This window comes from Xyrauchen texanus, chromosome 3, assembly GCF_025860055.1.
Source record: "Xyrauchen texanus isolate HMW12.3.18 chromosome 3, RBS_HiC_50CHRs, whole genome shotgun sequence".
Lineage (NCBI taxonomy): Eukaryota > Metazoa > Chordata > Actinopteri > Cypriniformes > Catostomidae > Xyrauchen > Xyrauchen texanus.
The window spans coordinates 50,743,903-50,768,227 of record NC_068278.1 but is presented as its reverse complement, the minus strand read 5'-3'; the positions used below and the strand labels follow the sequence as shown (position 1 = coordinate 50,768,227).

At 36.9% G+C, this 24,325-nt stretch overlaps 1 protein-coding gene across 3 annotated transcripts in view; it reads right to left on the bottom strand.

Annotated features, from left to right (window-relative positions):
• The window catches only part of LOC127632355 (metal cation symporter ZIP14), a 44,609-nt gene that overhangs the window by 1,982 nt on the left and 18,302 nt on the right, over positions 1-24,325 (bottom strand). For 2 of the 3 annotated variants that reach the window (XM_052110905.1, XM_052110899.1), the window contains exons 2-8: positions 18,514-18,808; positions 15,003-15,174; positions 8,014-8,183; positions 5,921-6,043; positions 5,109-5,294; positions 2,982-3,201; positions 2,239-2,423 (exon numbers count right to left, since the gene is read on the bottom strand). In XM_052110905.1, coding sequence (XP_051966865.1) covers positions 2,239-2,423; positions 2,982-3,201; positions 5,109-5,294; positions 5,921-6,043; positions 8,014-8,183; positions 15,003-15,174; positions 18,514-18,783 — 1,326 coding nt within the window. In that variant the 5' untranslated portion in view covers positions 18,784-18,808. Of the gene's footprint in view, positions 1-2,238; positions 2,424-2,981; positions 3,202-5,108; positions 5,295-5,920; positions 6,044-8,013; positions 8,184-10,106; positions 10,277-15,002; positions 15,175-18,513; positions 18,809-24,325 lie in introns of all 3 variants that reach the window. The other variant, XM_052110913.1, reaches the window with a different exon arrangement.

Here is a 24,325-nt window from a genome sequence, read left to right as displayed (position 1 = left end):
GGAAAGTGGAAATTAAAGGCTCTTTATATGTATTAACCAATGTTATTGTAGTTCTATATGTGCATTTTAGGGATGTGCCAGGGTGGTCGACTAAACGACTAGTCGATAAGTGGGGTTGAAAACTAACCTCAACATTTTTAGTGGTGGTGGTTTTAATGGGAGACACATTTCTCAAAATAATTAAGAGACGCATCTTCTTAAAGAGTGCTTTTGTGTGATGATACATTGCTGTGAATAAAAGTCAGCACAGTAAAACCCTCTGAAAAAATGTGGTCTCTTTAATGAATTAGATTTAGTGTTTTAAAGCACCACTGCTATTACTGCCATCAAAGCGCTGCATCAACACTATATTTCAAGATGATCACTTTCACACGATAAATCCTCTGTGAGTAATGTTCCCGTATTTGTGAGGTATGGTGGAGAGATTAGTCTTTTACTAATACTGTCTGACACAGCTTAAATAAATAGTGGCAGTAAAAAGGTGTAATCTGCTTGATGTTGTGAACCCCAAAATATTATCTTACAGCTCTGTGCTTTTGAATGTGCAGCAAGGATCACACTGAAGCACTCTGGTTACTGTACATTAAAGAAGTCATGTCATGAGGAACTAAATTTTCCTTGATATTCTGACATATAAGAGGTCATACTACTATAAAAACATACTGTAAATTTCAGAACTCAAAACATAATCCACAATGCAATAAGCATTTTTTGAAACCAAGCTGCAAAAACACCTTGTTCTCTACTTCCACGAATCCCCTGCATCACCAGTAGGGATGTAACAATCCATTGATCTGGATCGATGCATCGATTATATAACCCATGATGCGATGTCATCAATGCAACGTGTAAACATCAATGTATATATATTTTTAAGATGCACATTTATTTTGACACTCTAATGCCACGCATATCCGTCAGGCGTTGCAGCAGCCTTATGATAGTCATCTCGCTTTATAAATGCTAACTACTGTATGATTCTTATGTGGGACACGAAAACTACTGAAGTTGCGCTTGTCTCTATCCGCGTGTGCACATCAACAGGGCTGCGAGCTCCAGTGCAATTAAATTTGCATATCGATCGCAGGCCCCTGAATTGAATCAAATCTAAATCGTATCCCGCAGACTTTGAGGTATCGCCAAACATCGGACTGTTGGCTAAGAGAATAGATATCGTGGACCTGGACAGTTTTTAATACTTTGTATATAAACATGCACTACACAGACGTCTTTGATGGTAGTCATGTATCTACTACAGTTAAAAGACGCTGTGTCAAGTTACAGCTCTAAAAAAAAAAAAACACTATTGGACCCGATCGTTTAATACTGTTGTGGAACTTGTTCATTCTCTTCCGACTGAGCTTCAAATATGGCTGTGTTCGAAGGGCTGCCCGATGTTAGCCACTCATAACAGTGAGCGCTTACATTTAAGTTTTAAGAAGGCGCTTAGGCCAAAACGGTGCCAAAAAAATCTTTATTAACATTATCAATGCACCTCAGGGAAGATAATAAAAGTATGAAAAAAGTCATGACCCCTTTAAAGCGTGTCAAGGATGTGCATAAGCAGATTAGTATTGGAGTCTTTCTTATTTCTTACTTCTCTTACTTTAATAGTTTTGTGTAATAAGATATTATAGATAATTAGCCTTTTTATTTGTTGAATATCTGTTAGTCACCATGCTGAAGTGCTGAACTTAGCATCCGCATATCATTCTAAATTACATCTGATTGGGGTAACGTGAACATAACAGAGCCTAATAATACATTACTATTCTTAACGCTGACTAGTCATTCAAAAAACCGACCTACTAGTCAATTCTGAAAATTGGTTTTGTACATCCCTAATTTATTTGTGTTTGCGTTTCAGTGCAATAATCAAATAGACATGCGTAACAAACTGTATCGCCACCTGCAGGTGGAAATTCTTCTCCCAAATGCACACAGTACAGAAAATTTCACCAGCATGTAATGTAAAAATTGTTTGATGATTATGGAAACAACTACTTGAGTTGTTGAACACAATTTTATAATTTACACAGTAAAAATTATTTAAATTTACTGAATCGTTTATAAATTAGTTGTCATCTTCGTTTTAGTATACGATAATAACCCTGATATTAACCTGATATCTTCTGTACCTTCAGATTTACTACCCCACCATCCATCCATTTCATACCCACAGCTTTTCAAATACCAGCTTGTTTAAAACCAGCAACTAATCAACACCATGTCTCTTACCATATCAGCCAGTGCTATATAAAGAAACATGCCCCCAGCTAGAGCAAAGATCCAGCTAGGAGAGAAGCGGTTTCCAGCCAGGATGCCAAAGCCCATGCCCAGATAGCAGCAGCACGCCGACAGGAAGTTAAAGAACAGAGCCTGCTGAATACTCATGCCAGCATTTAGCAGGATTACAAAATCACCTGGACACACAGATGCAGCAGAACATTGACATGCATACACTTAACACATTCCTTTGTTGCCATTTTTCATTGTTAGTGGATAGGATCTTCAATGCTTAACCAATCAAGCCAAACCAAGATCAAGTCTTGCGAATTCTGCAGGATAAATGTTATACTGTTTGAAAATTTTGATTTAAAATCATTTACAGGAATATAACTACAACAATTGATTACTAACAATAGTTCTTAGTCAGAGTATGTCATATTTAATTTGACACAAACAAAAATAAGGCACATAAGTAGGCCAACATTAATTCAAATATCATCCCGTTGAAACAGTGTGTTGATTGTTCAGTTTACAAAACATTGAAATTACAGCTTTCCACAAATTTCCAGATGACAAAAAATGGGTTGTGAAAATGTTACATGACGTGGGACCACATAGTGTTGTTTGCGTTCCTTTTTACAAGGGAAAGGCTTGAACTAGTTAGTATTTAAATTTACACCAAGTTTGCAAAGTTTACGAACACTCAAAAAGCCTCTCATTCAACGAAGCATTAAAGAGGCAGTAAGACTCACCCAACTCATGTGGAAACTCCTCACACAGAATTGCCACTGACGTACTGATGCCCTGAAACACAGAGGCAGTAAAGGAGGCCCCGATAGCCAGCCCATCTATGAAATTATGGAGACCATCGCTCAGAGTGATCATCCATGCCAGAGTTCCGATGTCAGAGTATGCCCGGCCCTTCAGCCAATAGCATCCACCTGTTCCAGCACCACCTGAACTCTGAGAGTCCTGCATCAGGGACAAACAAGAAGAGGGTGGAAGTGTAAACATGAGAATAAAGAGTAATACTGAAGTAAGATTGGATTTGTACAATTAGCAGTGCAGCATGCGGGTTTCTTTGTGTGGAAAACTGATCTTAAATGCCAAAGCATTTAAGAACAATATTACTTTTCAAAGACACCATGAGACAACATTCACAATGCATTTAACTTCCATAATGTGACTACATTTATTCATTTGCAGATGCTTTTATCGAAATCGTTTATTGATCGCACGTTATTTTATTGCTATATCTGTGAGGCATCGATATATTAACGTTAGCCGACATATAAATTAAAAGCCTAATTTGAAGGCTTTCCAACTCAGTTGGCCATGTTTCATGTACTCTGGCGTAATAGCGTTTGAAGACCACTAGAGGGTGATATAACATTTATGGAGAAGCGGACAAGCCACAGGTCTCACAACACAGGATGCACTGATGCGGTGCAGGTGGTGGTTGCAGATCTAGTCACCATTCTCCTTCAAGAATGAACAAAGTGATGCTGATGAGTGTGCAGGTTAGTGTATGAAACTGGTATAATGCTGAAACTGAACGATTAGAAATAATCATGCAATTTCTCTGTTTATAACTTTGAAGAGGTTTCATTCAAGCTGTTAAACCACAAAAAGACATACAGTTTTTGTGACTGAAAATATATGGTTTAGTCTATATGAAAGATACATATACACAATATATGATCCAGTACTGACTATAGTGAATAATCTTTGTGCTTTGATAATAATTTGGGTCAAATTTAATAGAAAACTATGGCACTGTAAAATTTTGAGCAGCCTCTGGAGATGGCAAGCGGTGGTGGCAATGTGTGCACCTTCGTAGAAATTAATTGTTTCTAATTTTAGAACATGCCATGTCATCCACCAGACATGTCCAGTGTGCGACCACCTTTAATATACAATGCCATTGTGGGCCTGGGAAGTTCAGCGAGTAAAGACGCTGACTACCACCCCTGGAGTCGCAAGTTCGAATCCAGGGGTGTTGAGTGACTCCAGCCAGGTCTCCTAAGCAACTAAATTGGCCTGGGTACCCTATTCACATGGGGTAACCCATATAATGTGGTTCTCGCTCTAGGTGGAGAGTGTGGTGAGTTGTTTGTGGATGCCGCGGAGAATAGCGTGAAGCCTCCACACGTGCTATAACTCTGTGGTATCGTGATAACGGCACATGATAAGATGCACGAACTGACATTCTCAGATGCGACGGCAACTGAGATTCGTCCTCCGCCACCCAGATTGAGGCGAGTCACTATGCCACTTAGAGGACTTGGAGCGCATTGGGAATTTGGCATTCCAAATTGTGGAAAAAAGGAGAGAAAACATTTATAGACAAAATAAAATGTACTGTGCCGTTCACACTTTACCAAAGTTGTGTTCAGAAAAATGTCTGAAGAGAGAAAGACTATTGTACAATGAGCAGCCCAATTTATATGTGAACAAAGCCATATATACAGTTCTGTGCAGAAGTTTTAAAACATTTGAAAAATGTTGCATATTGAGGATGTCTTCAAAAATAATGGCATATATAGTTTTAATTTATCACTTAATGTCATACAAAGTCCAGTACACATAAAAAAGCTAAAACAATATTCGATGTGACCATCACTGCATTTAAAACAGCACCAATTCTCCTAGATACACCTAGGAGAAGATATAAATAACCATCTTAAGGCAAATGCTTTTGTGAAAAATCTTCTGTGCCTAAGAATTTTGCACAGTACTGTATATATATATATATATATATATATAATTATCTGGAAAATGTTCTGAATATTATTGAGTGAAAAAGGCATCGATCCCAAGCTTACTTATTAGAAATGCAATGGAGTAAATAAGAATTTGATATGTGCTGTTTTCCTCACCTGTACTGTAGGTCCTGTGCTTAGCATTTTGTCATCTTCTCCGACCCCTCTGGCATCTCCTTCTACTCTGGGTAAGGCCGCTCCTCCAGTTTCTCCATTCTGCAGCTTTTCCATCATGCCATCCTCCAAGTCACCATTAGAGTTGGCATAGTGCTCTGCAGGGAAGTGACTATGGCCATGGCCTTCCTAACAGGAAAAACAAAAGAGGAAATATTGAAAGGGATATAGCAACAGCAACAGTGAAAAAAGACATAAAAAGTATGTCAAGCAAATTCTCCACAAGAGGGAGCTGTTTTACAACACAATTAAACCCATAAGTAAACAGTTTCACAATGCTAACTGTGGTGTGTTTGTGTGTGTGTGTGTGTGAGAGAGAAATTTCGCTGATAATTTTCATATACAAGTTATTCCGTCCTGACCATGAAGGACAACAATAAAACCCCTAAATGTAATCATAAAGTATTACACTGTTGGGTTTCCTTTTTAACACCCAAATTGAGAATGTCGTCTTTCAAAGCCTGCAACAGAATATGGGAAATATGTAAAGTGCTGCATTTCCAGGATTTGTAAAAACAAATCAGTCGTGTAAAAGCACATACTGTACTCGCATACCAAAGCAAGCCTTAGAAGTTGAAATTTGCTAAGTTACTGTTCTAAAAAAACATCCTGCTTGTGCTGTGAACTAAATACTTCTCAAATATTATATCATGTCACTGGAAAGGACATGTCACAATGACAATGTCAGATAAAATTATTTTTTTCTAAAACAACAAAGGTGTATTGGTAGTACAAGCCATTAGAAGAAACCTCACCTTGTCCTTTGGTTTCAAGATCATCTTCAGGATTTTCTCTGTAAAGAAGAACAGGTAGAATCCTCCAAACACAACAGCAGACTTGGACACATAATAATCCTCCATGGGATCAAATCCAAATGCCTACATACAGAAAAACAGGGTCATTTAAGGAAATCAAACTCCAGCATGCATCCAAACTGATTTCACATTTTTATCATTTAAAATAGAAATTATATATTTTGAAAATAAGTAATGTGGGATGTATTAAAAAAACAAAAAACATAATATGTAGGACAGACTATGTGTACTACATCATGTATATGTGCTTAGTATGGATGCAATCCAAATACAATCCCACACCCACTCTCCAAGACCCTGCAGGAATATTTGATCTGTCTGGAAAGCATTACTCTTACAATCAAGAATAACATTATCAATTAATAATACTATTGTAGCAGTAATAATTACATCTGTGCCACACTTACAATTGAATTGGTCTAGAAATGTGAATGCAGGATTGATTCTGGATTAGACATTCACTAGTTCACTAGAAGTTCACTATTGCCTTAAGGCTTCCCCCCTTAGCTTGGAAGAGTGGCTTTAAGTCACCTGACTTTGTGTTTTTCAAATTAATAGACTGGGCCATTCATTTATTTAAGATGTATTGATTTGTATGTTTCACAAAGAGATTTCAGTCTATCAAAAGATGTGTCATACAATCTAGGCCTAAAAATCTGATATGGGCATTAGTATCATTTAATAATTAAAGATTTAAGATGATGTCATGTGTGAACAACAAAATGGAAGATCAATGTTTGAATCAATTCTTATTATCTGCAGCATGCTGTCAATTATCAGAGAAAATAATGTTGAATTGTTCCTCAGTTTGTAAACACAAGCAAGAATTGAATTGACATTAAATCAATTTTAATGGAAGTCCATGGGGCAAGAACTGAGAATAGGGTATATTACCCTGGTGCAATGTCTTCCCCATACACCTCCATTCTAAGTGCGTTCATGTAAACAGAAATGTTGTAAATACAAACAGAGGAATGAATGTTTTTCTCTTGCAATTCACAGCATTACATTGTAGATGTGGTCATTTTGTCTACTCGAGTACTCAAAGTAATATACAATTCTGTGCAAAAAGTTTTAGGCAATTGTGAAAAATGTTGCATTGTGAGGATGTCTTAAAAAAATAATGCCATAAATAGTTTTCATTTATCACTTAATGTCATACAAAGTGTTTGTCATACGTCGTATTAATTTAAAAACAGTTTTGAGGACCCTGCGTTCTGTTCCATTTAGCTGCACTCCATCTAGCAGTTTTAAACGAAGAACTCGCCCTGTGTATGCACGCTTCTCCAGAGTGTTGAGCACTGTCTCAGCTACGGAGAGAAAGTCACCGTGTGCTGTGTTGGAGCTTGTTGCTGTGATGCTTCAAACCGCAAGGTACCGCTGAAAATCATGGCATATAATTAATCTCAAAATTAAAAATAAGGCCTCACTTTGACACGTTTTTAGTATATTTGTCAGAGAATTTTGAATTTATTATAAAGTCACGTCACGCATTATCATTTTCGGTCATTTCGATCATTGCGGTCACTTCTGAGTACTCGAGTAGTCCTGCTAATCCCTTTTGAATGGATGACGACAGCACTTACAATTCCGTCAAATTCCTCAATACATTTTCTTGCCTTCCAGCTTAGGAAGAACCACTAAGGCTGTGAACTTTTTTTTGTAAAACAACAGAAAATATCTAGACTCAACATATCCAGATCCTCTCAACATCTAGAAACTCTAGATAATTCAGTCTATTTTTAAAATTCACGCATTTCAATAGTATGACACATTTTCATTAAATGGAGTAATTAAAAAAAGTTTATTATGCTTAACTGATAATATGTCAATTTTGTTAAAGATAAATCAATTTAGTTTGATGGAAATTTGTCATACAATTGAAATGCGTAAATCTTAAAAAATAGACTGAAATGTATTTTTAGTGTAGATACCAAAAAGATGTGAACTCTAGGAGTCGAATCTGAAATGTCTTTAGTCTAGCTGTGTGGCACACGTATTTGAACCCTTTTCCACCCACGTGTCCACTCTACCTCTGGGATTAGTTGAAAGAGTGCGTTGGAGTACAGAGTACCAATGGCCAGGGCTATGAAGTACAGCAGCAACCGCTTATAAAAGGTTTTCCTCATGAAGGGAACCACACTTGCCCCGACAAGTGAACACAGAGATATCACTGTCACACACAGGAAACCATACCCCCACACTGGCCAGAAAACCAAAAGACAGAGGGAACAGGAGAGGAGGAAAAGGAAAGGGGAAAGAAAAAGTATATTTTAATTAATCAGCAGAATAATTAATATTGGTGAAAGGTTGATATTCATAATCTCAATAGTGAAATTCATTCCCTGGGGGAACAAAGATTTTACATTTGAAAGAAAAATATTTTTCTCAAATTTAATTGATAAATTGCATTTATTGTACATTTGCTGCCAATTTATATAAATTAAAAACAACAATCATAACCATTTCAGATAAGAGTCATGCCATTATGATTTTGTGACACTTTGTGACCCAAAAGTGTACTTTCATATTCTGCAATCCATTGTGTCATTCGTGAAATAAGAAGGGGAGAGGTGGCTTCCTGTTGACCATCTCTGATAGAATAAGTTATATAAGGCATGAGGTGATGGAAAAACTTTGAGGCCAGTGGGGATGCCTGGAAATCCTCCTTTACATACTCTCAATTCATCCATACCAAAAATCCCCATTTGTGTTGACCAGCCAGTGAACTGTCAACACCCAGCACACAAAGGTGTGCCTGTAATTCTGCTTAACTGACACCAGTCACAAAACATTCTGGGATGCACAGCAGTTCATAAGCTCATTTAATGAATATGAGATTTTCATTGCCATTGAACCAATGACTAAATGCAGTGTCACTTATTTAATGGCTGAATTCAGGATCGAAGGGGTCCCACATCTTTTGACCAATGAATTTCCATGACTAAGTTGTTTGTGATTTTAATTTCTATTTCTATTTGTGTGCTATTTTTGGGAATTAATAGGTATTATTATACTATGCAATTCACAAATGTATCAAAAGCATTTTGAGATTTGCCTGTTGCTAATCCTTGGGAAAAATCCTTGACTTTTCAAAGCCTTTCCAAATTTAAAGGAATGTCCTAGGATCTGTTCACATTAAGCTAAACTGAAAGCATTTATAGCATAATGTTGGTTACCACAGAAAATATTTTAAATGTATCCCTCTTATCAAAAAAATAAAAAGAAATTGCGGTTACAGAAAGGCACTTACAAAGGAAGTGAACAAGGACGATCATAAACATTAGAACACACACCGTTTCAAAAGTATAGACACAAGACGTAAACATTGTACACGTTAACATGATTTTACTATGATAAAATTGATTATAGGGTTTAAATAACCATTTAATCGTCATGGCAACGAAATTGTAATTTCCCATAGAACTTTACAAAGATAAGGTTAGTATATTTATCGCAATAAAATTATGTTGTGGATATATTTTACAACGGTGGATTTAACAGTTATGGACTGGCCCCCTTCACTTTCATTGCAAGTGCCGTACTGTAACCAAAATCTTTGGTCTTTAAAAAATAAACAAACGAGGGTGTCAAAATAATTTTTGGAGGTAATCAACATTATGTCGATTGAACCTGGAACATTCTTGGACTTGGAAAATTCCTAATATCACATATTTCTAGGTTTCCAGGACCGCGGGAACACTGTTTTTAAATGAACCCCCCCTTTAAGTGGTCTTTGTTCATCATTGATCTGCGTAAGAAACTTGCTTAAGAAATAAACAACTTCAAACTAAATTTTCAATCATCAAAAGAGTTTTTTGAAAATACAAAATCATCAGTTGTAGTTAGCTAGATAAACTTTCAGTAAAAAAAGAAAATAAAAAAAGAAATGTATTGTCCCTATATGTAACAACAGAATAATCATGGAGGGGGAAAAAAGCACCTGGAAAGGAAAAGGTTCAGTAAGAAGAAATCACCAGACTGAGAGGTGTCTTTGCTTAAGTTCTGTGTTTTGTTAGAAGAACATTATGTAAAGAGGGGAAAAAAATGCCAATTTTAGACACCCATTAGAGATTAATCTTGATCCATGGTTGATTTAGAGTGTTTGGGTGGATGAATACTGAACCTCTGGTAGAAGCTGCAGGATTGCAGTGGAGAACAACGTTCCAATGGACAGAGCGATGAAAAAGACAAGTACTCTGCGCATGAACCGAGTCCTCATCAGGGGCACCACAAATACAGCAGACAAAGAGAATGCACTAACCAGAGTCACACTCAGAATTGCATAACCCCACACTGCAGGACACACACACACACACAACCTTTAATTATATTATAATATATTATATAGGCTAGCAGTGTACCAAAAGTGCTGATATTCTGTATAAAATTAAAATGCTACAGTATACACAATAACAGTCTAGTATAACAGGCACTTTCAGCACTGTTGACATCAAGAAAGTACAGTTTCCTTAAAACATTCAGACTCTCAATATTTTTTTCTTTTTCTGCTACCAATACGGTGCATGTACATGCATCACAGGAGATTTGTCATTTGTTTTCCACCTGAAAGTCATAAAAAGTCCCATCACAATGTCATTTCCACAACATTTCAAATTCTGTATTGTGTTTAATAGAATGCCGTGGTCGAAATGACAGTGATAGAAATGACATATTTGACCCTATTTTGAAAGCGCTAGTGCTAAGCCGTATATGCAAAGTCAGTGGGCATGGAATCCCTGACTAACCCCTGTAAATGCTGGAATTACCTCCCAATATAAATAACTGCCGTCCGAATAGGGCTTATGACAAAATGTGGAAAAATACTAATATATATTAGATCATAAATACAATTGTAAATATATACATAATAATAATAATAATAATAATAATAATAATAATAATAATAATTGATAAATAAACCATGACCTAAATATATTTTAACACAAATCTCATGAATATTTATTTCATAAAACTGCTACAACAGTGATCGTCATGGACATAATTTGGTGTTCCACTTTATATTCAGAGCTTGGACATGGACTTTTTTTACCACCTGCTGGTGGAATCTCCAGACTGCAAATGCAGGAACTGAGTTTGGACTTATAATACGAGATAATACGTGCTTTAGAAACATCTTAGCGCAATGACCTATTTTTCAGGAAAGTAGCAAATTGCCCTTTGGGGCACTTCATTTACATACAATACACCCACAGTTTGTGTAAACACTCCCACCAACGGCCACTTGCGCTCCCATGAAAATTGGATAAAACGTTCCCCACGGTCATAGTGTTAGGACAGCGCTTTTCGCAGCACTCATTAAAAAGAGTTTGTTAATGTTTTTGTTACATAAAATGGGAGACTCTTTTGTCTTATTAAGGCTAATTTCATAGCTAACATTTTATGTGTACACAGTTAAATTATATTTTCACACTTTTGCATAATTTGGCAAAATTACACTCACAAGTGTTATTTGCAGGAATTTTCTTTAAACATCACTTGCCTTGCATTTTATCATAAGCATGATAATCACTGACACTGTTGATGACTTTTATAAAATACATCTGAATTTTCACTCTTTCCTGGAATGCTTGGAGTTTTCCACCAGCGAGCTGAAAATGGAAATCCTGGACTCAAGTGATAACAAAACTCTTTGAGTGGAAGTGGAAATTGCTGTTGCTCACACATTCACACTTTGTTCCAGCCTGTTCGTTGCTTGATGACATGCAAAGCTTAATGTTTTGGCTTCTTTTGGAATTAATTTAATTGGCAGATATAAAAACAAACAAACTGGCTACATTTTGTCTAAAATGTAAATGACTATCTTAGAGTCTTGTTTATAGAACTGTTGTATAAAAGCAGCAGAAAGATCCCTAAACTTTTGACTGTAAGTGGATTAGCAATAGCATATTGCACTGCTCTGTTTGTATTTAACCAAATATGGCTTGAATCCCTGGAAATACAAGATATCTGACTCCAGCACAATACTGAATAGATGCATGTACCATTTGAAAGAGAGAATGTCATTATCTGGGAATGGACCTTGGTTGGCGGTGTTTGTGTTTAAATATCAGATATCACAGTGACACATTCAAGCTGGCTTTCTCCAAACCACAGTGTTACATTTATGTTTACAACAGAGAACACAGCTGTCAGCACTTTACCTGTAGAAGAAAGACTCATCCATACAAACTGCCACATGCCTGCTTATAGGAAATCTATTTATTTATTTCATATTATATATGGACTCACTACTTGTGGTATTAAAAAGATGCATCAGTGAGGCAGTTTGTAAAGTTGCTCAAGTTTTTCCCATAGTAAATACATTTTCTATGGAATAAAAAAATATTTTAAGCTTTGTCACTCTGTACTATATTGATTTAAATAAAAGTAAAATAAAAAAGGTTAAAAAAGTTTTTAAAAAGGTTTTAGATGGAAAATGGCATGTCAAACCTGCCAACTTCTCAAAAGTTTCATCTCAACTACTCCAATAAAAGACATCCAATGTTTTATAGATAGAGATTTGTTTTAGGTTACAAAAATATGCCTGGTAAAAATCACAGATTATAGAGTGCTTGTGAACTTGTTTCCTGCTCTCACAATGTTCTCTTCTAAAATGCCCACAGTCTTCACACACGCCCATGACATTCTCTGAACTCTCTCTGTTTTTCTTTTTATACCTCCTGCCTAGACAAGGGATATTTCAGTTGAGCTTTTGAAAGACTCCCTAAACAAACAGCCTCCCTTCAATTCTCTTCAATGGGGTTGACTAGCTTTCATAAGGTCTCTCGCTCTCTCCCTCTCTGCCGTGCACGCGCTATGTATGTTGTGTGCGCGCTATCTATGTTATGCGTGCAGTATGTTCTGTCTCGCATGTGCGCAATAGATTCCGGGAGATTTGAACTAAATTGCGGGCATCAGGGAGAAGCTATCAATATGCGGGAGACTCCCGGAACTTCCGGGAGACTTGGGATGTCTGGCTTCATATCAAAAATATTTCCAGATAGCACTCCTGCTGTGTTCTTTATCAAACAAAACTGGTCGCGGGGGCGCCGCATGCACTCGCCATCTTTACATTCACTTCACTTTTGCTATTTAACCAGAGCGAATGAGAGGAGTGCGAGTGTGTGTGGTGTTTGTCAACGCGCCTTTGGAGAGAAGTGAAAGTGACAGCTCGGCTAGTATCGATACTTAGGGAAATTAGTATTGGTACCGTTCAGATATTTCAGTATCGATATTTATCGAAATATCGATATTTTTGACAACACTAGCTGCAACTAGCGATTATTTTGATAATCGATTAATATAATCACCTGCGACACGCTAACAAGATTATGCATTTAAACACAGCTGGTATTAATCAACAACTTCGCTGTATAAATTACAGTGTCATGCATTTTTGTTTTAGATTTTTAAACAAACAGATTTATTATGAATGAAAAATAACATTAAAAGAAGTAAAATATAAAAGGACTGTTTTTTTTACTTTCTTCTAACATGTCATATATTTAAAAGATTGTTTCCCTTTCATGCGTATTATGGATAAAATACATTAATTAATAAGGCTTTAACTTAATAGTTTTACACTTGTGCTCTTATTCAAACGACTTGAAAGACTTAAAGACATAACGACTTCTCCGGTAAGAGAACATAGTAAGCAATGATGTTCCTGGTTTTTACTGTGTAATGCTCCCTGGTTTTTACTGTGCTTTCTGGGAAATTTTAGGGAGCGAACGTTTCAGTGCACTGGAACAATTTTGCATTTGAGACAGCCCTAGACATGGCCAACTCCCTGTTCAGTACACTGACTACTGAACTAGGGAGCTGATTAAGACTCACCTATAGAAAATAAATGGATTCATGGGTTATCACATTGAGAACTCCCTTCAATAACAGCCATAAATAGTTATCAAGAGTGGCCACTGAGAACTATTACAAAACTTGATGAAATTTAATTTACATGGGGAGGATCACATTTACACCCAAATGATAATTAATTTACATAAAAACCAAAAGAGTGCATTATGACTTCTGAATATACATTGATTTTTATGTAGCCGTCTCTGAGTGTAGGAATTGCATTAAGCCAAACTGATGTCTTTCTTCAAAAAATGGGTGAGAAGTCCACTCCATAATTTTATATGGCTTCATTTATTTATTTTTTTTATAAATAGGTAAATAGGACATTTTCAATGTGTATTCGGAGTTCAGTATGATATATGTGGTAAAAAAAATTGTGTCTGAACCTCTACTGTCAATTACACAGGTAACATGAATACGGCAATCTGGTGCCAAAATAAATATGCACTGCTGCTTACGTGTGTGGTGTGAAACTGCTTACGTGTGTGGTGTGGCCTTAAAGCACGTTGCATGAGATTTGTTTATCAAACAGAAAGTTCTGAGGACTGTAGACTTTTAGCTGTTCTTCTGATCACACTCTAACTGAAGATCATGATTTAACACAAAAAAAGTTTGAAAGAACACTTGCTCTCTGAGCTGACCTTCTTAGTCACAGTTTAAACTGTGAATCTGATGAATAAATTAATTTTTTCCTAGGACTCTAATTTGGTGGTAGAGTCAAAGACTACCGTCTACCATATACAGCAGATGCACTATGATCTAGACTACTGTAAATATGTAAAGACGTCTTTGCACTTTATCCATACAGATAATGTTTTACATGATCCAACATTAAGTTTCTTGGGGACGTGCACAACATCTTGGCTTTAAGAAAATATTAAAAGACCGGATTAAGAAAGTTCCATGACTCATATTAACTACACGTGAACCTTGCAAATTTCTTCAATGTTTAAATACAGTGATATCTATTCGATCGACCAACTGAAGGTGGGGGGAGTAGAGTGTTCAAAAAACCTGTTTAAAACCATTTTTGCAATTCTTTATTTTTGCAATTCTGTTTGGTGCGCTAGAGGTGCACACTGCAGCTTTAAGCATTGGTAGCAATAAATCCCCTTTCTGTAAATACATTTTATATAACTCCACATTATGATTTTAATCTTACCCTCTGCATAGGAGGGTCTGGGACTTGTTTCAGACTCTTGATCCTCTTGGGTCTTGCATGCTTGTGAGTCCAGCTGCTGTATCATGGTGGGGCAGATGTCCTGTAGGCCTCGTCCATCTATTTGGGACTGCTCACTCATCCCATACACTGCCAGAGTGTCTGCTGCCAAGCACTTACAGCACAGGACAGAGGTTTCAATTACACATCACACAGGAAAAAGCTTGAATTACAGAATTCAAAGCACAAGGTTTGAGCTATTGAGCAAACACCATAGGACTTAGACCACAGGTTTGAAATTCAGGTCTAACATCTTTCAAGGCTTAACCTGGTTTTAAATTTTTATTTGAAATCCACATCAAGGGTTCAAAAATGCAGAAAACATATTTTAGAGGTGTAACTATTTAAATGCAAGAGAATAAAATGCAATCGTTTTAAACGTCTCAAACTAGAGACTCTGATGAACTTGTCCTCTTGTTTAGTTGTAGATCTGGCCTTCCACATCTATTTCTGTCCTTTTTAGAGCCAGTTGTCCTTTGTCTTTGAATACTTTAGTCTACACTTTTTATGAAACCTTCAGTTTTTTGGCAATTTCAAGCTTTGTATAGCCTTCATTCCTCAAAACAATGATTGACTGATGAGTTTCTAGAGAAAGCGCTTTCTTTTTTGCCATTTTTGACCTACTATTTACCTTAAGAGATGCCAGTCTATAGCATACTGTGGCAACTCAAAAACAAACACAATGACAATATTAAGCTTCATTTAACGAACCAAATAGCTTTCAACTTTGTTGGATATAATGGCAAGTGATTTTCTAGTACCAAATTAGCAATTTAGCATGATTACACAAGGATAAGGTGTTGCAGTGATGGCTGCTGGAAATGGGGCCTGTCTATATTTGATTCAAATAGTGATGGTGCTGTTTTTTTACATCAGTAATGTCCTGACTATACTTTGTGATCAGTTGAATGCCACTTTGGTGAATTAAAGTACCAATTTCCTACCGAAACACCAAAATCTGTACATTATTCCAAACTTTGGCCGCCAGTGTGTGTACACACATACATACACACACAGTATATACTGTGTACTGTTTATACACTGATGTGCCAAAAGATTATGACCACCTTCCTAATATGCTTATGGTCCTCCGCATGTAATGTCTTGTAACAAGACATTAGCAGCAGATCCTTCAAGTCCTGCAAGATGGGAGGTGCAGCCACCGTGGATTGGACCTGTTGGTCCAGCACATCCCACAGATGCTCAATTGGATTGAGATTTGGGGAATTTAGATGCCAGGGCAACACCTTGAACTCTTCATCATATTTCTCAAACCATTCCTGAACAGTGTGTGCAGTGTAGCAGGGCGAATTATCCTGCAGAGAGACCACTGCCTTCAGGGAATACCATTGCCATGAAGGGGTGTACCTGGTCTGCAACGATGTTTAGGTAGGTGGCACGTGTCAAACTGACGTCACATGAATGGCCGTACATGGCCGTCCACATGATGTAAAAGAAAACTGGACTCATCGGACCAGGTGACCTTCTTCCACTGTTCCAAGGCCCTGTTCAGACGCTCGAGAGCACACTGTAGACACTTTAGATGGTGGACAGGGTTCATCATTGGCACTCTAACCCATCTGCGGCTATGCAGCCCCATACACAGCAGGGTACGATACACTGTGTGTTGTGACACATTCCTTCCATAACCATCATTACAATTTTCTGTGAATGAGCCACAGTTGCGCTTCTGTTGGTTCAGACACGACAGGATTGCCTTCGTTGCCCTCGCGCATCAATTAACTTTGGGCACCCAACACCCTGTCGCCGGTTAGTGGTTTGTCCCTCCTCGGTCCACTGTTGGTAGGTACCCCACAAGCCTTGCCTTTTCACAGATGCTCTGACCTAGTCGTCTGGTCATAAAAATGTGGCCCTTGTCAAAATTGCTCATATCTTTACTCCTGCATTCAACATGTTGGCTACGAGAACTGATTGTTTTGTCTTACCATCTTATCAACCTAGACCTTGACAGAGGCCTTGTTAGGGGATGATCAAAGTTTTTCGCTTCACCTCTGAGTGGTCATACTGTTTAGGCTCATCTGTGTATATTATTTTTATTCATTTATTATTAATCTTAATGTTTAAAATGAAAATAATTATATACACTTTGATCTTACAAACAAAAATGTGTTTTTTTTTTTCATTAAACATTTTTTTAAGGGCATTTTTTCTAGAACATTGTGAAATATCAAGGGTTACTTCAAGCAAATCATTTAAGGTCACAGGGTTTTGGATGAAAAATGTCTGGGAAAACCTGCACTAGATCAAAAGCACAGCAAATCAATAAGATTTGAAGAAAACAAAAATGGGAGACTGCAATGGAGTTATTATGAATTTGATGACTACAGACAGGATTTTTGTTGAAGAATCTGCAAGGTACAAAACAAAGTGCACTTTTATTCCAAACGAGGACATTTAGTCGTACAGCATTACACTGTAAACGCTCTCTGTGGAGTAGAAAAATAATTACAGCTTGATAAAGCCTTTTATCGCTGTGGATAATACGGTACAGGACAAAATGTTACTCTTAACTTACACCTTGAGAGAAGCCACAACAGACCATATCTCTGATAAAAAATTTAATAACATGGCCAGACCAAACATAAACCAAACATTTGGAACTTTGCCAGGTCCTGGGTGTGTCCAGTCACCTAGGCAGTTAATACAGTAATACTAAGCAAGATGATGGAATCAATTGCAACAGTGAATTTTATATCACTTGTAGGAATCCACAATATATATCAGTGAACATATTGGATGATATTAGTGTTGTAAAATATCACATTGATATTTTACAACATTATAGTTTTATAAGTTATAACGTCTGTAAAATCAATATTTGGCCATTCCAAACATTATAAGTTAATTATTGATTTCCACAGATATTTCTATCCTGGTGCATTGCTAACAAAAGTAAGTGAGCCTTTTTCAGTGAGTTTATTTCTGTAACTATTCTAAATATGGCCATCTTTATATTTAGGCTAATGGACAAAAAACAAATAGCTTATAATACTGGCAAATATAAAACACATGAGAGCGGTATACACTGTTTGTCTAGCCCATGTATCTGTGATATGATAGTAAAAACTAAGGGACCACACTATAGTTCAGTCCCTTGTGTTGCGACACTTGGCATGGCAGAGGATTAGTACCTGTCATGTCTTATAAAACACCCTGAACAGATCAACCTCTTCTGTGTCAAGAGTGAATAAGGGGCGACACTGTTGAGACGTTTTAAATATTTTCAAAGCTCAAAGTTAAAACTCAACAAAGGTTCAAAGCACAATCCTGACAGCTGACAATTCTCATGCATGCAATCAGTCAATAAAACGCAGTAAAGACCGAAATACAAATAGCCAATCAGTTGCGCAAATATAGCTGCATTTGGTAGGAAAGACATTAACATATTTACAGAACTAAACTGTTTCTGTCTATCTAATTCAGATAGACTCACCTTGGATGCATTGGTTTTTGTGGGCTGTGTTTGTATGTTGTGGTCTCCACTTTGTCCTTCATTTAACCGCAATAAGAGCGATCGAAGCTGTGGAACAGAGATGGTGGTGTTGTCGCCATAACGTGTCAGCAGTTCCTGAAGGACTTGAGCAGGAGATAGTCCATCCTGACCACAAACATCTCTTATTGGCAACTGAAGCAGGCCCAGAGTCAGTGTCAGGCAAAGGGTCAAGGTCAGCTTTCTGCAGCCATTGGCTTGTCTCAGTGTCATGACTCTACCAGTGGCACGTCAAGCGCTACATAGAGAAAGAAAAAGAGAGAGCAAGGGATGTTAATAAATGATAATCACAACAAAACAAGCTTTAGACAAAAGACTCTTCAAGTTTGTTCCTGAAGTGCCTCAGAGATTTGAACTCATATACTGCTATGTTCAGTCTTAAATATACTATTTACTACTGCAACATGCGCAAAATCTGTTTTGGGATCAGGTCATGTAACTGGCCGGACTCGACCTTTCTCGCATATGAGCGCAATGGCTCATTGTTTCAGACACACATGCTCTAACCAATGGAGCATGGCTGCAACACAAATTAAGAAAGCATAATATTTTAATATGGTCCATGAGCAACAACTACACAATGTATGTTGCTCCTGGCTAAACTAAATGACAGCCCAAGCTAACATAACCCTAACATGTAGACTGTACTAAATTATAGCACGTCTCCTCTAATAATGAAGCGATTGATTATGGCTTCTGCCAAGGGCCAAACAGGACACAGTAGAACAGGTTTTTTTGACCACGTAACTCAATGTCTGTAAAGATTTCCATTCATCCTGATGAATTTACACACAGTCCAGTTGTGAAGAACGCAACCTAACATACATGACTGAATGATTCACAAAAATCATATAATTGGCCCATGAAGTGGGCACTTTTGCAAAGGCCCCAACGGTCTCTGTGAAAACTTGTAGAGGGAGGGGCAGAGTAAACTTCAATTAAGACCATTGTTAGTTTAGACCAATTCAGAATATTAAATCAAGAGCCCTGCAGCAAAAAAAAGCAAAAGGTGCTGATGTGCACTTGAGGTTACTGTGTGCAACCAAAAAAAAGCAAAAAAAGCAAAAACAACAACTTTCTATTCTGTTGTCCTGTATGGGATAACTCCTACAAGTATCATAAAGAAAGACTTTGCAGGTAACTTGTCTTACAAGCGTCCACTCTCCCTTGCGAAGAGAGAATGCATGCAGTAAAATCTGACAAGCAAGCCAAATCTGAGCAAACTAGAGCGTTTCTGTTCACATTCCACAATTACATCTTTTGCTCTGAAAAACAAATGTGCTCTGCGTTCAATTCAGTTTGCTAACGTGTGCTGAGCATGTTATATTTAAATCGCTCCAGAGGAGTCACTTTAAAAAAATATTCAGTGTTCAATACAAGTTAAACTCAATTGACAGCATTTGTGGCATAATGCTAATTATCACCAAAAATAATTTCGATTCATCCATCCTTTACTATAAAAAAAGCAAAAATCGTAAGTATATGTAACTAAGTATAGTGGATGCACCTATAGAGAGAAATGCACATTAAGTTAAACATGTCATGCAGTAAGCACGGTAGTAATTTAGCTTCCACACTCTCCACGAACACTTGGATATGCACCTAATAATAGCGCACATTTATCTAGGATAACGTTAGAGCGAGCGGCCATGTAAAGTGGCTAATGTTAGGCTACTAACATGTTTCAAATGATAAGCCGTGTTTGAGGTCGATGAATGATAGGCGAATGTTAGGTTTCCTGCCCAACATAATTACCACATGGACCAGCCGTGTTAACTATCTGTCCATCATGGACTGCGTGAGTTCGGCACTTCTTGCAGCTTTTTTTTTTCTGCGACCAACCGACTAATTAAAATATGGTCGACCAAGCCTCTTCTCATCGACTAATGTTTGGTTGACTATTAGGGGGCAGCCCTAGTTTGTTGACATGCAAGTTGTAAAATTTGCTATAATAGTAAGTGTTTAGTAAGTGATTTTATCACACTAAAATGATGACACACATATTGTTTACGTTTTGTGGCTATACTTTTGAAACAGTGAGTAATTTAACGTTTACAGATTGGCCCCATTCACTTCCATTGTAAGTGCCTCACTGGAACCCATATTTTTGCTTTTTTAAAGAAAAGGATGGACAAGACAATCGTATTTATTTATTAATAATTCAACCTGTTCCTCGTTTTCTTTAAAAAGAGCAATAATTGAGGTTACCGTAAGGCACGAACAATGGAAGTGAAGGGGGCCAATCCTTATACGTTAAAATACTCACCATTTCAACAGTACAGCCACAAGACATAAAAAATATGTCAAAATTATTTTAGTGTGATAAAATCACTTACTAACCTTATCAGTGTAACGTTATATACATTTTACAACTTCACTGCCATCATAACGAAATGACTACTCTTAAACCCCAAAACGACAATAAAACAATGATTTAAACAACTTTACAGCTCCAATAATATACAAGGTTTAACAGAAGAATTCATGTTACTGCATTTATAAAATGATAAGCTTCATATTTATGCCTTAAAACCCTCAAAATATTGGCCCCCATTCACTTCCATTGTAAGTGCCTCACTGTAACCTCGATTTTAGCTTTTTTAAAGAAAAGGAAAGACAAGTCTAAATAATTTTTTGGGGTAATCAACATTATGCCACAGTTGCTGTAGTTTGAGCTTAACTTATTTAATTAACTTAACTGAATTCTATGAATTTGAGTGCCAGAAAGCAGATCTTAGCAAAGTATAGATCTCAATGCTTAATTTTAAATCAGTAGAATTTTATGTGTAAATATTAACTGCAAATGTATTTCTATTATTTATTTTGCTAGTAAACATTTGGACAGTGATGATTTTTGCACATAAACGCAACTTATATATATTGGTAACTTTAAGCACAGGAAACAACATTTCTTAGCATATTGGGAGTTTCAAATCTGGCACTACACTTGTGGGGGTTACTTAAAATTCACAAATATTACTTTTAAGTCTATTTAGCTAATTTGTAGTCTCTGTGCTTCCGAGACTCGCCTGCACCCAGGTGAATCTGGGTCAGAGAGGGAAAATTTACTAATCAAGTGACATTTAACTTTCATGAAGAACATTAAAGAACAGGTACTCACAAAAGAGCAAAGCCTCACCTCGCTTAACCACAACTGGCCAGATCCTAAGCTGAATTTAGAGTAATTTAGAAACAGAAGATGCCAAGAAAGAGAGAGAGAAATAGAGACAACAAAATATCCTCAACACGCAGTCATATGTGTGCTTGTGAAAGAGAAGTAAAAACCTGTTTGCTTGGGTCAGTTCTGATAACCATCAACACAATATTTTTTTTTAACTCCAAATGTAAACTTGTCATTATTTTAAGCATGCCAAGTGATGATTTGGGAATCTTGCCTCAACAATCTAGGTGTATATTACAACATGTGTTAAACTGTTTGAGAATGTTAGTTAAAAAAACATGCAGGGTGTGCGAAGGAGAGTTTAACCGCACTAGTGCTGATGTCAGTTGTGGTATGCTGACAATGCACAATGCGTGTTTGTGAAATGACAACACAGATGTTATGCGATCCTCACTGATTTATGGATAATCTGAGTACCGGTACCTCCAAAGGCAAACTGTGCTTTGTAATGCTCACACATTAGGACTCAGTCACACCAAACGAGTCCTTAAAAAAGCTGTATTGAAATACGTTTTTATTAGTTTAAGTTCTTAATGGGGTCAAGAAATGGAGAATAGAAATGTCCTTGATATTTAGACATATGAGGTAATTGTACTATAAAAACATACAGTAAATTTCAGAACTCAAAATGTCCTCCCCAGTGTAAAAAGAACATTTATAGTTGACACCTTGCCGAAACATCTCATTTTGAAATCTGTGTGTTTGTGACGTCACGAGACATTGCTCATTTGTATTTACATATCCCACAACATGTGGCATCGCACCCTTGGCCCCGCCCACTAACACTCAGTTCGAGAGAGCAAGACAGACAAGCCTAGTTTGGCTAACTATTCCTGAACACCAAAGGAGGACCCATCTGGACTATTTAGAATTATTTTTGTATAATACAGAATACACCGCTGTCATATATCTCGCCACTTTTAAAAGACGCGGTGTCAAGCTACGACTCTGAAGAGAAGACATTCTTTTTCATTCAGCTGCTCTGCCTATTGTTGTTTTGAGCAAAACTGCCATGGATGCATTCTTTCGCATATCTGCGCTATTTTAATTGTTGGTATTAGTAAACATGCACTATATGGACATCTTTGACCATTTCAATGTGTTTCCGGTGATGCGCGCCTCAGTGTACCTAATTTCACCATACTTTGGACCATGTGTGTGCGTTTTTCCTCCCGGCTTATATCAACTTGTGAATACAATTCAAGCTTTGCAAAGGAACTGTTATAGAAGGATTGGGCAGTTAAAAAGACTTGGACCCAAATGCTAAACAGTGAGTAACCCGTTTAATTCATGAAAATTTCAAATGTCATGACTGATAGTTTATGGTGTCGAGTGTTAACAATTGTGCTTGAGATGAACAGAATGCTTTATGTGTAAACGCTGAACTTTTGTTTTAAAACGTTGTGGAGCTTGCTCATTCTCTTCCAACTGAGATTCAAATGTGGCTGTATTTGAGAGGCTGTAAAATGTGAAAAAATAGTAACAGTGGGCATTTACACTGAAGTTTAAGGAGGCGCTTCTGCCAAAACTGAGCATTTCAGACAGAGGGCCAGAGACAGAGTGGAAATGATCATATATTACAAAATTATTACTGTTTTGGTTAAAACTTTAATACTATTACCAGTACACCTCAGGGAAGATGATAATGATATGTATAAAAATAAATAATTGCATTTCATGACCCCAATAATTTTACACACCATCTAAATGTGGTGCTTCTGCGCGAGATGCTGAAAAAATATGACACCTGCGCAAGACGCAAAATTGTTTATTAATAAATCAATGGAAAATAATAAATGAAAGTCAAATAGGCAAATCATAACTAATTCACAACAGGACATTTTCTTGAAACTCAATTCAATTATGTTGTGCATGCTGTTGTGCAAATTCACACTTTCTCCATCAGAAAGAACAGCAGCACGTGTACTCCTAAAAGCAAATTCCTGAAAATGAACCGTAAAAGGACTGAAAAGAGCAGTGGTGCTATAAAAGTGCTTTACTTTTTCACTGCTTTTTCTGGCAGGCAAAAGTAAATCCTTAATTTAACCAAAAAAATGACTCCTGCCACAACTCATCAACACAGATATGCCTGTTACCCACAAGCAGAAATAAAACTCAGATAATAACAGTGTCATATTGACCCTGTCTGAGGAGATCCTTGTGGTCTGCTGCTATTTAAGGGGACAAGATAAGATGTAAGGAAGAATGCTCGGTATTCAGAGTCTAAAGGGTGATTATGTTGCTATTGCAGCTGCATTAGGGTAGCTGATATTTTCAAGCAATTTTAGCAGTTTTGACATGCTGTAATTTATCTTAAAATATTTTTTATAACTACATTTTACATTTACATTTATGCATTTGGCAGACGGTTTTATCCAAAGCGAATTACAGTGCAATTATTACAAGGAAATGTGTAATGAAGCAAGCATGGAACAAGCAAATATATTTTTGCAGACTTTTTAAGCCTGTGTTGCTCCACAATACAAAACAAATATATGAGACCCATCCTAAGTCTATACCAGAACATCAATCATTTTATTGCAAGTTGATGTCACCCTTACAAAAAATCTAAAC